General features: G+C 39.0%; 1 protein-coding gene across 1 annotated transcript; it reads right to left on the bottom strand.

The window, feature by feature from the left end:
- Positions 1-837: 837 nt before the first annotated feature.
- On the bottom strand, positions 838-7,041 carry LOC138202052 (heparan sulfate glucosamine 3-O-sulfotransferase 2-like). Its single transcript, XM_069155742.1, has 2 exons — positions 6,254-7,041; positions 838-2,202 (listed from the first exon to the last, which is right to left on the bottom strand). Exons 1-2 carry the CDS (start codon positions 6,748-6,750, stop codon positions 1,584-1,586), a joined length of 1,116 nt encoding a protein of 371 aa, XP_069011843.1. The 5' UTR covers positions 6,751-7,041; the 3' UTR covers positions 838-1,583.
- Between the last annotated feature and the right edge of the window lie 7,778 nt (positions 7,042-14,819).

Here is a 14,819-nt window from a genome sequence, read left to right as displayed (position 1 = left end):
TTCGTCACATGACCTCCTTCTTCGACCATGTTCATATATGCGTGCTATTTTCACACTCGGCAAGGCAAAACGTGACGCTGATATGGTATCCTCTCATGAACTGATGGGTGTCTTACACGCTTTAGGGTGATATAAGGCTGTAATAATATTAATGTGCCCATTAATTATTAAATAAAAGCTGCAATTCTTACTCCTCAACCTCATTTCTTTTTCCCTTGTACTTTCAAGTACATATTGGTGCACTGTACAATAAATTAATGAATTTAAAGCATAGATTTAAAGTGTAATCGAAAACATGACCTATAATATCACGTGATGTGGAATTTATGTGTAATTACTGCTTAAATCACTGCTTCCAATCGTAAGATATGCTCTTCGTTCGTGTTTCTCAAAGTGTTTTTCCTTTGTTTTTCCAGCAGTGTATAAATCTGGCTCAAGCTCTGGCCGTCTGGGATTCAGTATTCATACCATGTATCCAAATCCGAACTTTTCACTGCAATCTTGTGACATGCAGTCCCAGAATCTATTGGATAACCCGCCACAACTAGGTGTTCCCTGCTTTGTCTTTGAACAGTGATTGAAATTCCTTACACCTACACCCACTCATGCACCTACCACCACCGACTCGCACAACAAACCTCACAGAATGCAATAAACCTCAAAGGATGGTCTAAAACCATAACCGCACCAACTAGATGTGAAAAGGGAGCTACAGTAACAACGCAACCATGTTCAGATTTTTCACTTATGAGTTTTCAGTGTTTCTAAACATCAAGAAGTGTGCAGTTCATCAAGTACAATGCTTTAGATGACACAGAATCAACAGATTCATAAAAATGTGCTTCTATTTCATTTAATGACGTTCATGGACAAGCATCGTGGGGTAACGCAACAATTAAATAGCTTTTGTAACAAAAATATAAAGATGAATTTTGCAAATAAAGCACAGAATCCAAAGTGAAGCGCTGCTTCTTAAAGCACATACAAACTCATATGATTCATGCTGGAGAGAATGGAAAAAATATATTTTACCCTGTGTAAAAACTGAGCAGTAATATTGGATGGTTCATACTTGCCTTATGGCTTTACATTTTGGATTTACCACCACAGTGCTGCAGCTTAATTCTGCTCTCCCTGAAGAGTTCACTGACATTTTCCAAGGTCTTGCTTTCAAACCCTGCCTTGATTAGTGAAGCAGATTTTAAGAGGAACTAATCCTATTCCCTGGAATTTCCCCCCCTTTTTTTTTCTGAAGCAGTCAGCAATCTAGTCAGCACTAATATACAGTAAGTAACACAAATCTAAATCATGTGATCCCGAAGCTGAGATGACGACTGTATCTAGCAACAAACAGGATGCTGACGCTGGTAAGTGATCATTACAAGTGCAAAAGCAATGTCATGTTAGATTTCACTCTGTTCATTAGAGTCCCTTCAAAGAAATGTACTGCCTCTGCTGTTTCACTCAAAAATTGTCTGGAGACTGCTGATAGCTGGAGATCCGCCTTAGCCATGACATATTACAGTCGGCAAATCACTTCAGGACGACATAAATATTACCACGTAAAAATACATCTCAAGCCTTTACTCCCACTTAAAATCATGTCCCACCATTTCATAAAACTTGACATTGTAGGGTCGATAGAAGTCTCGCAGTTGCTCAATAGCATCTCTGTCAATCTGCACATGAGTTCTGCCCTTCGACTTGCCCAGGCAGCGAGGTGAGCCGCTGCTCTCTGGCTTTTTAAGGCAAGGGAAACCCTTGGTGCGGTTAAAGTAGAAGTGTTTGTCGGTGACAATGCGTTTTAACCCAAGGAAGTCTTGCACCCGAGCCAACTCCCCTGCTGGATCCGTGATCAGACGCTCTCCGCTCACAAAGTGGATTTGAGCCAGAGGGAAGTAGCGGAGCCAGTTTTCAAGGTGCAAAGCGTACAGGCCGATCCGAATGGCGTTCCAGGACATGTCCACAATGCCCAGGCTCTGGTTTCTGAAGGCCAGCTCCTGGAAGCTCGGCAGGTCGGGAGATTTGGATAAAGTCTGAGTGTAATCGGATATTGCTCGAGTGACGGGGTCGCGCACCACCACGATGAGCTTGGTATCTTGGGACATGGCAGAGATCCGGTGTGGTGTCTCCCTTGTCACAAAGTAGCTTGGCGTCTTCTCCATTGTGATTTGGCTTTCAAGAGTCCTTGGCATTAAACCTCTGAATGAAAGATGAAACACAGAGTAAAAGTTCCAGTAAGATAGAGATTTCTAATTTGCATTCACATTATTTTGGTGCTTTTAAACAGTTTCTTGTTGTTTAGAAATGCTTGAAGTACAACAACGACTAACAGTTTCTTGTTGTTTAGAAATGCGTGAAGTACAACAACAACTAACAGATTCAGTCATGGAGGACATAACGTCCTTGCATTCACTCTCTCTAAAGTAAAAAGTGTATATTGGATGTCTATTTAGGCCAGCATTACACAAGTGAATTGCAAAGGCATAAAACCACTTTAACTGAGCTCCAGTTTGGCTGTGAACCCAGCTTCTGGATGTAAATGATAATAGGAGCACTGAAGCAGAGTCAGGGTACTCTTTTGTCACTGGAGACTTGTCTCTCAGACAGCTTTTCTGTGCATCAGCCCAGCACAGTTCAAGAGTGATAAATCACCATGAATGCAAACAGAACACATAAAGCGGGAGTGACTCTGTTAGGTTACTTCTGGGTCTTCAAACTAGGCCACTGTGGTCTTCGAAGGAAGGGATTTGAACAGGTAGACCTTCACTGAGCAAAAGTTTGAATATTGATTGGAAGCCATCAAAAGCCAAGGAAAAAGTTCAAAAAGAGGTGATAGAGCTGCAACCAATGACTATTTTAATAGTTGATTCATCTGCTGATTACTTTGTCGATTCTCAATTTATTTTTTCAAATAATCAATTTTAAACAGGAAAAGGGGAAAATGTTCACGTAAGAACCTTCAACAAGAGAAAGTTTGGCTTTTCTTCGATTGATTCATTGTTAATATAGTTGCTGATTGCTTTCCTATCAGGTGACTGAACGACTCAATGTTGCAACTCTGCATTAAACCCCTATGTTTTGCAATTTCATAGCAACATTGTAATGATTCTGATGATGTGTTTTTATTGACTGGTTTAATTCATATGTTGCTTTCAAATCATTCAATTCAGTTTCCCAGTGTTGTAGTGATAACTACAATGAGGTGTCACTGTTTCAGAAATCTTCAAATCCAACACACAGTGGCTTTAACTTGTAATTTGAACGACCCATTTATTGGCAACAAGACTAAAAACAAGGCATGTGGGCAACGTATCATGTCTAAACTAGCTGGTAATGTATTTGGTACGTGAGCTAAATTCTATTGAACCACTGACAGAGTAACACTGAAACATCAAAATGGACGAAACACATTTAAAACAATATTATGCAACTATTTAACCTTAAAAAAAACCTTTGAAATGTTTTTGACGATACACTGACTTCAAATTGGGAGACTGACACCTCTTTTATTCCCTCACCGTGTTCTGAACAACTGTTCTTGCACTATCTAACTTGGGATGACCCGGTATGACTTCCCGTAAAAAGTGCGTAACGTTTTATGTCGCAGCATCCCACAGCATCAGCTATGGGTCTTAAACCAGCTCAGTAAAAGCATCATGGCAGAGGCGAAGAGAACAAATTGGATGTTGACGGAGGAAGCTAAGAAGAGAAAAAGATAGAATGACAGAGCAAAAACCAGAAAAGACTAAATCTCAGACTGGTTTTTAGCTGATGGCAAGAACTTTGCAAAACTTTAAAAAAAAGCTGCAAGACTGCAATGCCTTTTTGCCATTGAATTAAGTATTAGCTAGCATGCTACGTCTTCTTTTGTTGGACTTGGTAGGTATTTAGCTGAGTTGGGAAAGCTGTCGACTCACTAGTTGTAAATTAGTTAGATCATTTCTGCCGATGTTTAATCGCTATTTAGTCATCTCGGGGTGATGTCAGCAAACTTGCAAGATAACACACTTGGACATCGGTACTTGTAACAAGCGCTCCCGCGACAGTTAGTAGTCCAGCTATGTTGACTACTTTGTCATGCATTCACCACTTTGTGTCAGTTTTGTAGGTTAATACTATATACTGTATATCCTGACCTCAGTGTACCGTGTCAGGGTTGGTTTGTATCAAAATTACGATTTAGCGTAATTACCACTTGTGACCACAGAGGCTGCTGTTGCTGCTGCTAAACAAAAGTGGCATAATGTTGCTTTAAAAGAGTGTTTAGGATATAGTCGCATAGTGGTGAGGTTGCAGATTGCAATCAACTGAATAGTATCAGTCCCTTACCAAACATGTAGGAAAACCTACGGTGGCCTTCTAGAAGCGTAAAAACTGGAAAGACACTCTCTAGCACAAGTGTTGGTTTGTCACGATAGGAGCCTGAAACACATATTCCCCAGCTCTGCATTTGCTTACTATGAAATGGGCTATTGTGTCAACAAAAACGATTCTTAAGTTTCAGGCGTATAGACTACTGAAAACGTAATTTTGAATGTGATATTCCATTTCTGTCAATAGATTGCATTAAATCCTACACAGGAGTATAGATATTTTTTCTGTGTTTACATTCTTGAAATTTGATTTGTTTGTTTTCCACAGAGATACCTGACCCAACTGGCTTTGCACTGTAGGGTTTAGCTGTCGTATCACCATCTGATGTTTGGCAAGTTCACTTCAGGTATCTTTATCATTCCTCTTTTTATTTCATATTTTGCTTAGATACTGCATAAAGCAGAACATGCAGACGGCACAACTGCATATTAAGAATGAGACAGTAATTTGGACTTTAATGATGAATGTTTACAAGAAGGAACTGTTATATTTTGAAAGCCATCCTCATTTGACCTTTTCTCAACAGCTTTGACAGCTGACAATCAAACTACAGTAATAGGCGAGGGTTCATGTCTATAAGACACATCTCTGAGATAAAAAGGCGTCAGCTGCCAACCATCCTGAAGAGTGCCAATTAGTGGAGATACTTTCAGTATATAATTATTATATAATAGTACTGATACTCATTCCTCCTGCAGGCTAAATGACAGACAATCATTAACGTGAAATGCATTTGGAAATAGATATGTGTCTGTGCATAACTGGTTGTATGTTTGTGTGCATACATGCACATTTTTTTCATTACCACATTGTTGCTTAACATCTGTAATTCAGGAGATTAGAAGATTATGTGTATGTTTAAAGTATGGCGTAGAAAGGTTGATGATCAGTTGATGGGGATGCACTTTGTTAAAAAGTGCAGAATGCAGCATTTTAAAATGAATTCACTTTGAGATTCTTTTTGAAATATTATAATAAGACAAACAAGACTATAGAGCTCAGATGTCTGTCAGCTACAGCCTGCACACTGCAGTTTACACTGTTTGCCTCCAGAGGTTGGGTTTTTATGAGAAAACTGATGAATTGTTCTACAGTACATCAGAAAAACCGAGGGCCACTGTTCTGCCAGAGTAAACAGAGTTCAGTGCTCCAAAGTTTCTGGCAATAAGAACTTGAAATGAGTCAAGAGACTGCGGAAAACACATCCAGCATGTTTACCTACCTCAAAACATGATATACACAGAGAGACGCAGAGGAAAGGGAGGGGATGAGTGTACAGAACTGAATCTATTTTAAAGTGAGGAGCTGATTTTATGTGAAAAGAGGTGTTCATTTTCAATCAACAACATTTTATTCAGTCACTACAGAAATGATACAAGAAGAAAAAAACACCTCCAAGAACAGATTCAGGCTACAGAACATAGCACATGAAATATAACTGACCTGAACCCTGTATTGTATTAATGTAGACAATTACGTTGGCCAAATATCATCATTATATTTTAAAATGCAAAGCAAAATATCCATGTAGTGTAATCCATTTATATGATTTTCTATCATCATTCAGTTAAACTGGAGAGAAAGGCCGAATCAGATGCATCATGCAAGCGAGGCTGACAACAAGTCACTCTCATTGGACTGAGGCTTCACCATTAATACTAAACTTTGAACCATTTAGGCCACTAATTGCATTAAAAAAAAAAAAAAAATAGTCAGCTTCGGTTTAATAGTTGACAATTTATCACATCGACAATCTCAAGCTCTGATTTTGTGCCACAAAACCGGATTAAGCTGTTGGTTTGATTTGCAGTTTATCCTCTATTGATAGTCCTAGAACAGACGGGCATGCACCTGCGCAGGTGAGGTATGTTCTTACCTGTACCACTCCAGGCCTCTGTCATAGTTCCTGTCGAAGAAGTGTGTCTCGGTTCCAGCCGCACGCACATCCGGGTGGATCCGTATGAACTCCAGAACAGCTCTCGTGCCTCCCTTTTTCACGCCGACTATGATGGCATTTGGTAACTTTTTATTGCCAAACTTTAAATTACTCATAGGAGGACTGGGCGTGTCGTTACTGACGGCGTGGGGAGCGGAAGGAAGTCTTTGGTCGCTTTTAAGCCGCGGTGCCTCGACACCGCTCGGTCTCGCATCCGACGGTAAAAGGCAGGAGAGGGATTTCTGAAGGCGCCTTTTGGCTCCATCGGCGCGCCGACAGCTGGGCGCCGGATCAGCTGACTTTAGCATGACGTTTCCGTCAGGGAATAACGCACAGTAGCACAAATACGAAAGGAAAAGAGATAACAAGCAAAATGATGTTCCTCTGAGCCGGTGCGAGAACGGGAGAAGTCGACTGAAGAGGAGCACGCAGGCCATCTCTCCATGGATATGAACAGTGCATGATTTTCTAATTGATTTGGCGTTCCGTCCTCTCTGAGTGTTTTAGTGGCTCCAGTGGCTGAGCTGTCCACTGACTCCAAAGCGGGCAAAAATCAGAAAACTTCATTCCAGCTGGAAGGTAACACTTCCATCACTTGACAGCGGAGCGTCTTAACACAATCCATCTGACTTCCATCTCCTCGGCTAATTAACTGAGAGGGGATCCTTCGCTGCGCTCTGAGTTGGGAGGCTTCATCCTCCTTTGAAACTCCTGCATGTCCCCACGGTCTTCACGCACGAGTGAAAAAAAAAACTGTGGGGGGAGGGAGGGGGGGGGGGGGAAGCGGGAGCGCGCGCTCTGGCAACTTGAGCGGACTGCCAGCTCTAAACCGGCTGAGCGTCAGAAAAATATTTCAGCACTGTGACGTCAGAGCCTTTGCATTTAAAAAAAAAAAAAAGTATTCAGTTGTCTCCCTCATCTGAGTTCTCCTGTCATCATGCAGGTTTCTTTTCTGGCACATATATGGCTGCTGCATAGTAATCATTGGAGTACGGACTATTTTTGTGCCAGCTGAATGCAACCCTGTATGTGATTTTTTTTTTTTTTTTTATTCCCAGCAAGAAGTGATTGAGTATAAAATTGAAACACGTTTAAAGCCTGTGATCACAGTGAAGTGAAATAGTAGTGAAATTTCATCTCAAGACTGCTTCACACACATTTAAACCGACAGCACATGAGAAACCTGAGGATGAAACACATCCATAAACATCCATAATTTAACACTTCATGACCCAGCAATCTCCATCCTGAGATGATCCTCTCTGCTCTTCCTGTTGCACCAATCACAACTCGACTTTCTTCTGTTCATGTAAATGTCTGAACAGAAGCTCTGGTCTTAGTTTATGGTTTGTTCACGGACGTTTGTATCAACTGGCTGTCAGTTTAGTATCTTAGTGCACAACAAAAAATGGAACATTTACATGACAACTGGTCAAATTTCTCCAGCTAATGAAGATCATGTGATATGACCACAAGCTCAAGAACAATTGTGTTAATTCTCAACTGTTGTAAAAAAAAAAAAAGACCTTTCGGAATTGTGATATCATAAACAGACAGAAAAATAATCAGCAACTATTGAGAAACAGTTATTTGTTCACGCAAAAACGCAGATAAATGCAAATATTTGCTGGTTCTTGCTGTCCATTTCTGACAAACGATCTAACAAAACAATGTGCATTCATGTAACCTGAGCTCTGACAATGTGTGATGAGAAGTTTCCAGAATCTTATTTTCCAAATGATAAATTCATTGATGAAAGATTTAATCTAAATTAATCAATAATTTAATAATAAAGTGGTTTGTTTTTTTTCAGTTGCAGCTACATAACCTATAACCATCTCATGCTCTTTACTCTACATGCATTATCAATTTCTTGGTCAATATATGAGTTGGTGCAGTATACTAACAACTTTAAATGTTACATTTATACATAAATCTGTTTGAATTATATTTCATGATTGCATTTACTCTGTAACCTCAAACAGATCTGATCATCATTCACTAACAACTAAGACAAGCGTTCCCAAATGTTAATTATCAGTGACTTAAAATCAGATGATGTGAACAGAACAAAATCAAGTTTCACCTTTTCTTTTTGTCTGCCGTGTGCCAGTAAAAAGGAAGCCCTTTGCCTTCATCAGTGATTTAGCACTAAATTCCAGGATTTTTGAGGCCCCCCCTTTTGGAAACCAGAGTTTTGACTGGTTGAACTTGCCAGGAGGCATCCAGAGCAACTATCCCACTTTGTGTGCATTTGTGCAGTTCAATTGTATTCAAATACTAACTAACCTGAGGTATGCTGTGAGGCAGTTTAACATGAATTTAATAATGTGCAGCATATAAGCACATTTTCAAATAAATAGCTGAAGGTCTTGTAGACATTTGAAGGTGTGGACACAAGAGCCATCGCTGAGGCGGGGTCCCAATATCAGGTGATGGAGCAGGATCCAACTCATCATATTGGCTGATATTGAACTTTGCATACTGTATTCCCTATCAAATTGGGTTTTGACTACTGCAAACTGGCTGACACGGAGCACAGCTGGAGCATTTTGGGCCACAGGAGTTCTGCAGCCTCAAGGTTGTTTCCTACTTTGGTCTCTTGTAGCCTTTAAACCCACTAATCTTGTCCCGGGTCTTATTTGGCGTCCCTCTCATCTGAGCAGAGGAAGTGTTAGGGCGACAGGTGTGTGTGGTCATCCCTCTTCCTCTCTTGATGACTGATACAAATGCAGACAAGCCCAAGGTGGAAACAGAAGAGGATAAAAACTCCCAGGACTGCAGAGACGCATGGGGAGGAGTTGAGGTGTCACAGCGGTGCTCCCGCGGGTGTCTGCGCCCAATCTCAGAGGCCTCTGATTAAAGAATGATTTATAGGGGCTGGTCGGAGAGACCCGCTCAGCAATCCGTCTAGTGAATGAGATTTTTCCTCAGGAAGAGGGCGGGTAAATCAAACCTCGGGGCGAGAAGCCTGCAAAGCTCAGCGATAGGACTCAGTGATTAAATGTTATAATCACCTCTGCTGAGTGCACAGCTTGGCTTTTCAGTGGCACTGTCAAAAATCAGTTTACCCTTAGCTGCATTTACTGAACATATGTCTTGATTTAGCTTATTACAGAACAGAGACCAGCCTTGTTGGACCTACATAAACCATGACAAAAGTGCAATGTGGAACACTCAATTCAATGCCACTTTTATAGAAAAAAGGACATGAAAGGACAGCCAACCTTTCTGGGAGTACATTTAAAAAGTTTTTTGTTTTTTTTCTCCTCAGCCTTTCAGACAAACTGAGTTTAAATTTGAAATTTGAGTAAGACGACTTTGGAGACTTCTGACATTTAAGATCGAACTTAAAGGGAAACAAACCAAAAAATACTCACTGTGTCTGTGAATCCACATTGTTGGTAGTCTTTTGGAGCTCACTGAGTATTGTGCTGCTCATTTGTCAGAGGTAAGTGAAGCCTGAGGGGGGAACTTCAGCCTGTCTGGACTCTGATCGGTCACTGAGGGCAGATACAGATGATTGAGACAACTTTACATTGCGGTTAGATGAAGAATCACTCCAACAGATTCAGTTCACACCCCCTTAGAAAAGAAATGCAGACAGAAACCTGTTTTATTTGGTGACAAACATGCTGTCACGGTGTTGTTTGTGTGTCAGAATGACATTGAATGCAGTGTTAGGCTATAATCTGAATATGCCATTAAAAGATAGTAAAATGAACAGTTTATCCATCCATCCATTATCTATACCCGCTTTATCCTGAACAGGGTCACAGGGGGGCTGGAGCCTATCCCAGCTCACTTTGGGCAAAGGCAGGGTACACCCTGGATAGATCGCCAGTCCATCACAGGGCCAACACGTAGAGACAGACGGAAACAAAGACCATTCACGCCTAAGGGCAATTTGTAGAACTACCAATGCACTAAGATGCATGTTTTTGGATGGTGGGAGGAAGCTGGAGTACCCGGAGAGAACCCACGCAGGCACAGGGAGAACATTCTGCACAGAAAGGCCCAGGCCCAGATTGGAACCCAGAACCTTTTCACTGTGAGGCGACAATGCGAACCATTGCACCAACAAACAGTTTATTCCTGATGTTAAAACAGTCAAAAAGTCTGGTAGTTTAGGTGCTGACAGTTTGGACTGACATGTTACAGATAAAATTCTGAAACTAGATTTTAGTGAGACACGTTAATATTTGTTACCTTTTTTTTTTTATAGGCTAATACAATGAGGCAGACACAAGTGTCACATTGAACTTGTTGTTTGAATTAAGAGGAGAAAAAAGTCAACAAACTAAAAAATCTTTACATTTTGTATATAATTCGAAAAAATACTTTCAGTTTCTACTGATGTTATTCTTTTTGAAATATATAGACATTACTTTATTGGTGTAGTAAGGGCAAACAAAGTCCCTCAATCCGACACATGGCCAATAACGTCACAATACTGACATCTACTGGTCAGACTATGGAAATGCAGCCGCAGTTCGTCATCTCAAATATGACCATAAGTGAAAGCGAAAGCTTTTAAATCGGGAACATTTGGATTTCCTGTAAATTTCCGCAGTTGGTTGGACACAGAGGAACAACAAACCCGCAATAAAACAGTAAGTTGACTTGAACTATAAATGCTATTACTTTCCGACTTTACCTTGAACAGTAGAACTTTAGTAGCCCTTAAAATGACACTTACTGATAGCACTTTGTAGTTTGGCTTTCTTGAAGAAATTGTATTTTCTTGATTCCTGTTGTTCTGGGTTGGTTTATTCAGGGCCTCGCCAGACTTTCAATTCTCCCTTTATGGGTGAGACTGAAGACGGAGATGTGTGCAGTGTCACACATCAGTGTCAAATAGATTTTACTGTAAGAAAACTGCAGGTTTGTATTCATATGTCGGATCATGTATGATTTCTCCCGACAGTGTTCTCATTTCTTGTTTTTAAATGTAATTCGACTTTTTTGCGAAAACATGAGATTCAGGCAGCTTTCTGAGAGTGATTTAGGTTAGAATATACGGCGTCATGGTACCCTCATGGTTGAAATGCACTTATTGTAAGTCGCTTTGGATAAAAGCGTCAGATAAATGTAATGTAATGTAATGTAATGTAATGTAATGTAATGAATAAATAAATAAATCAAATAATAACGATATGCTGAATGTTGGATAATCCAAGATGCGATTTTGCCAAGTCTTTCCCCACTTCAAATATTTTCATTTTCTTCTGATTTACTCATCCTGTTCTGTAAACTGGTTTTAAACGACTGGCTAAATAGTGACATCGGTCATAAAACTGAGCATGAAAAAAGAACATTACACTTTATCCCATCAAATACAGACATACATTTTGTTTTATGTAGAAATAAATGCATAAATATATTGCTTGCCAAAAAGCTAGTCGACTATTCTATCCTGCATAGTGACTTACTTTCTTTATCAGATGTGCAGTCATCAAAAGTATCAAGCTGACAGAATTGTGACATAATTATGTTTGGTATGTATTTTGAGGAACCTTGATCTTCCGTACCCTAAACAGAACTTCAGGGTTGAGTAACACCTAAATTTGACTCTGTTCTTTTTTTTTTCTTTTACAGTAAAATGGTAAACATTTACCCACATGTCGCCGGGAACACTTTGGATTCTCATAAGAAATTTCTCTCCAAACTTGAGAAAAAAGGTGCAAAAGTAACATCCTCACGCGAAGGCAATAATGTGACTATTGTCTTCTGTCCCATCGTCAGTCGTTTTGAGACAGACATTAACTCGGCTTTATCCGGCATCTCAGGTAAACACACAGAAACCCCAAAACAGATTTTAATTTTTTTTTGTCTTTATGCTACAAACTCTGATCTGTGTTGTCTATCTTTAAAGGAAGTACGAAAGACGTGATAGTGGTGGCGATGCATCACACCTTTGACCCAGACTACACGGTACCGAAGCTCAGACAGGGCTACTTTGATGTGGCTCTGCTTGTGGACTGTCTGTTTCATGAGAGGAAGGGCCTTTTGTCTTGCCCTCGCAATAAAGATGCAAAGAAAAGGGTCTGTGCAAAGGTAATGACTCAAGTATGGTGTTCTCGTTACCTGGTGTAGTAACATATTAGTATATAGTAAGCATTATAATCCAAGAAACATAATTAGTCATGTAAATGTAGGATAAGATTTTAAGGAAATGCGTCTGTAGTTTACATTAAATTCTGGTCAGCGAGAACAGTAGGACATATATTGTATATTGATATCATGACATGAGTGTGGATATTAGATAATATGATATAAGTGTAGTCTTTTCCTGGTTTTAAAGGCTGCATTACAGTAAAGTGATTCAATTTCAACTGTTTTCGCAGTTCTCTTATTTGCCTTTATGCACTTAGTCATTACATCAATATTACTGATGATTATTGATTAAAAAAAAAAATCACATTTTGGAAATATTTTTGTGAAAGCACCAATAGTCATACTCATAATATTGTGTCAATATCAAGTTATTTGATTCTGTCCTTATCCCCCAGCCCTGATTTGATGTATTACAAAACAGTCCATCAAACATTTAGTCAAACCTCATGATATTTTTAAAATAATAATCTACCTTTATGGAGTAAAGGAAAGTGAATTTACGATATAAACCCATAACAGGCCCATCTCACCAGAGAATAACAGATTACAATTAAAGTTATCAGGACTCACTTTTGTGCAAACACCACACTCGCTTGATTCTTCTTTGGCACAATTTCAATTTGTATTTTAAATGCTGATTATTTACTTTTCTAAAGCTTAACAACTTAAAAAATATATATAAATTGCAGTTTATACAGTGTATTTTAGTATGTGTAATATATTCCCTGTATTATTTTGATGTTTTTTTTATCTTCTCTTTGTTGCAGTTGGATCTTCCAACAAAACGTTCCCCTTTTAAAAAGAAGTGGCCATTTGAAGGACAGAAGACGAAATAGATAAAAAAAATGAAAAACCAAAAGGATCTGAAAAATCAAGTAAGATTTTACAGATGCTGATTGTTGAACTGAAAAGACCAAAGAGAGCTCAGCTGACTAAGTCTTACTCAACGATGACTCACTCTGTACAGTGGTTTAAATGGATATGAGTTGGAGTTTTTATGATTTATCTTTTTGGATTTCCATGATCTTCTTCTCTACTGCTGACCAAAATCATGAGATCATGAGTAAATATATTCATGTAAATTACAGAATAGTTGGAGTTTTTATGATTTATCTTTTTGGATTTCCATGATCTTCTTCTCTACTGCTGACCAAAATCATGAGATCATGAGTAAATATATTCATGTAAATTACAGAATAGTTGGAGTTTTTATGATTTATCTTTTTGGATTTCCATGATCTTCTTCTCTACTACTGACCAAAATCATGAGATCACGAGTAAATATATTCATGTAAATTACAGAATAAATCAATTTCGTGCCTATAAACTTACTCTGGTCTTTTTGATTTGGGCTCATTTCTTGGTTAGAGGTTTGCTTTACAGCAACACACACTCACGGAGATGATCAGAAAGACGTTCTGTCGTCACATACTTTTGCACAAAGGCCCATAGAAAGCCCAAAGAACAGAGGTGGAGCTGCAGAGTCAAAGTCCCTGCAGGTACACTAATCCTGTTATCATTCACCTGAATCTTCCTCATTATATGCTTGGAGCGGTGTGTAGGATCTTCATACCAATATCACTGTGCTCCACATGTTGTGATAGAAGAAGCTGCTTAAATAATCAAAAGTCTACAATGACAATGTTTACATGCTGTTTAGCGGGTTTGTTAGTTACAATCTTAGCATGTTAGCATCATTAAATCAAATCAAACTTAATACTAAGCAAATACATTTTTACCTAATGGCAAAGTATCCAGTAGCTATGGAGACTTTTCACTTAAAACAACAAAATGGGGACCACATGGCTCAATAAAAAGTCAATTATAAAGTAAAGTCAGTTTCTCACATCTTGCTCTCTTTGTAGAAACTCTACAGTCTGTGACACTAGTCTGCACTTGATGGCACATATATAACCTACCACACAAGGAATATCTTTTTATTTCTCTCGGAAAACACTTCACCAATCAAGAAGAATCTCAAAACATAAATCGTCCATCAGATGTAAAGATATTACAGCTCTTTCAGCTCAGTATTTCAGAGAAAATAATTGTTCTTTTTCCCAGCATAGGTGGTAATCCCGAAAAACTACTACAGTTGTATAACCAGAGGGCTGTTGGATTCACATTCATGTTTTGTTTTTTTAAATTCCTCTCCTGTAGCAATTTATGAAACAATTTATTAAAGTTTTATTTATTGTAAACAGTGATTTATGTCGACTGCCCTGATATCATCACTGTAGATACCACAGATGTTTATTGCTATTCATAATGGTTATAAATTTTTTTTTTTTTAAACTTATAGGACTTTTAATGTTGGGTTGGAAAGCGGCTTTGGGAGGTTTAATGTGAGGCAAATCTTAGGACACTTCTCATTCCAGGAGGCCACTTG

This window comes from Embiotoca jacksoni, unplaced genomic scaffold (genome assembly GCF_022577435.1).
Source record: "Embiotoca jacksoni isolate LCO1_2020_lvr unplaced genomic scaffold, fEmbJac1.0.p SCAF_20, whole genome shotgun sequence".
In the NCBI taxonomy this organism is placed as follows: domain Eukaryota; kingdom Metazoa; phylum Chordata; class Actinopteri; family Embiotocidae; genus Embiotoca; species Embiotoca jacksoni.
Note: the sequence above shows the minus strand (reverse complement) of the source record. Positions and strands in the feature narration are given on the sequence as shown.

Coding starts and splice junctions, on each gene's coding strand:
- LOC138202052 (XM_069155742.1), bottom strand. CDS start 6,750: ATGGCCTGCGTGCTCCTCTTCAGTCGACTTCTCCCGTTCTCGCACCGG. Junction 2,203..6,253: donor AGAGGCCTGGAGTGGTACAG/GTAAGAACATAC, acceptor TCTTTCATTCAG/AGGTTTAATGCCAAGGACTC.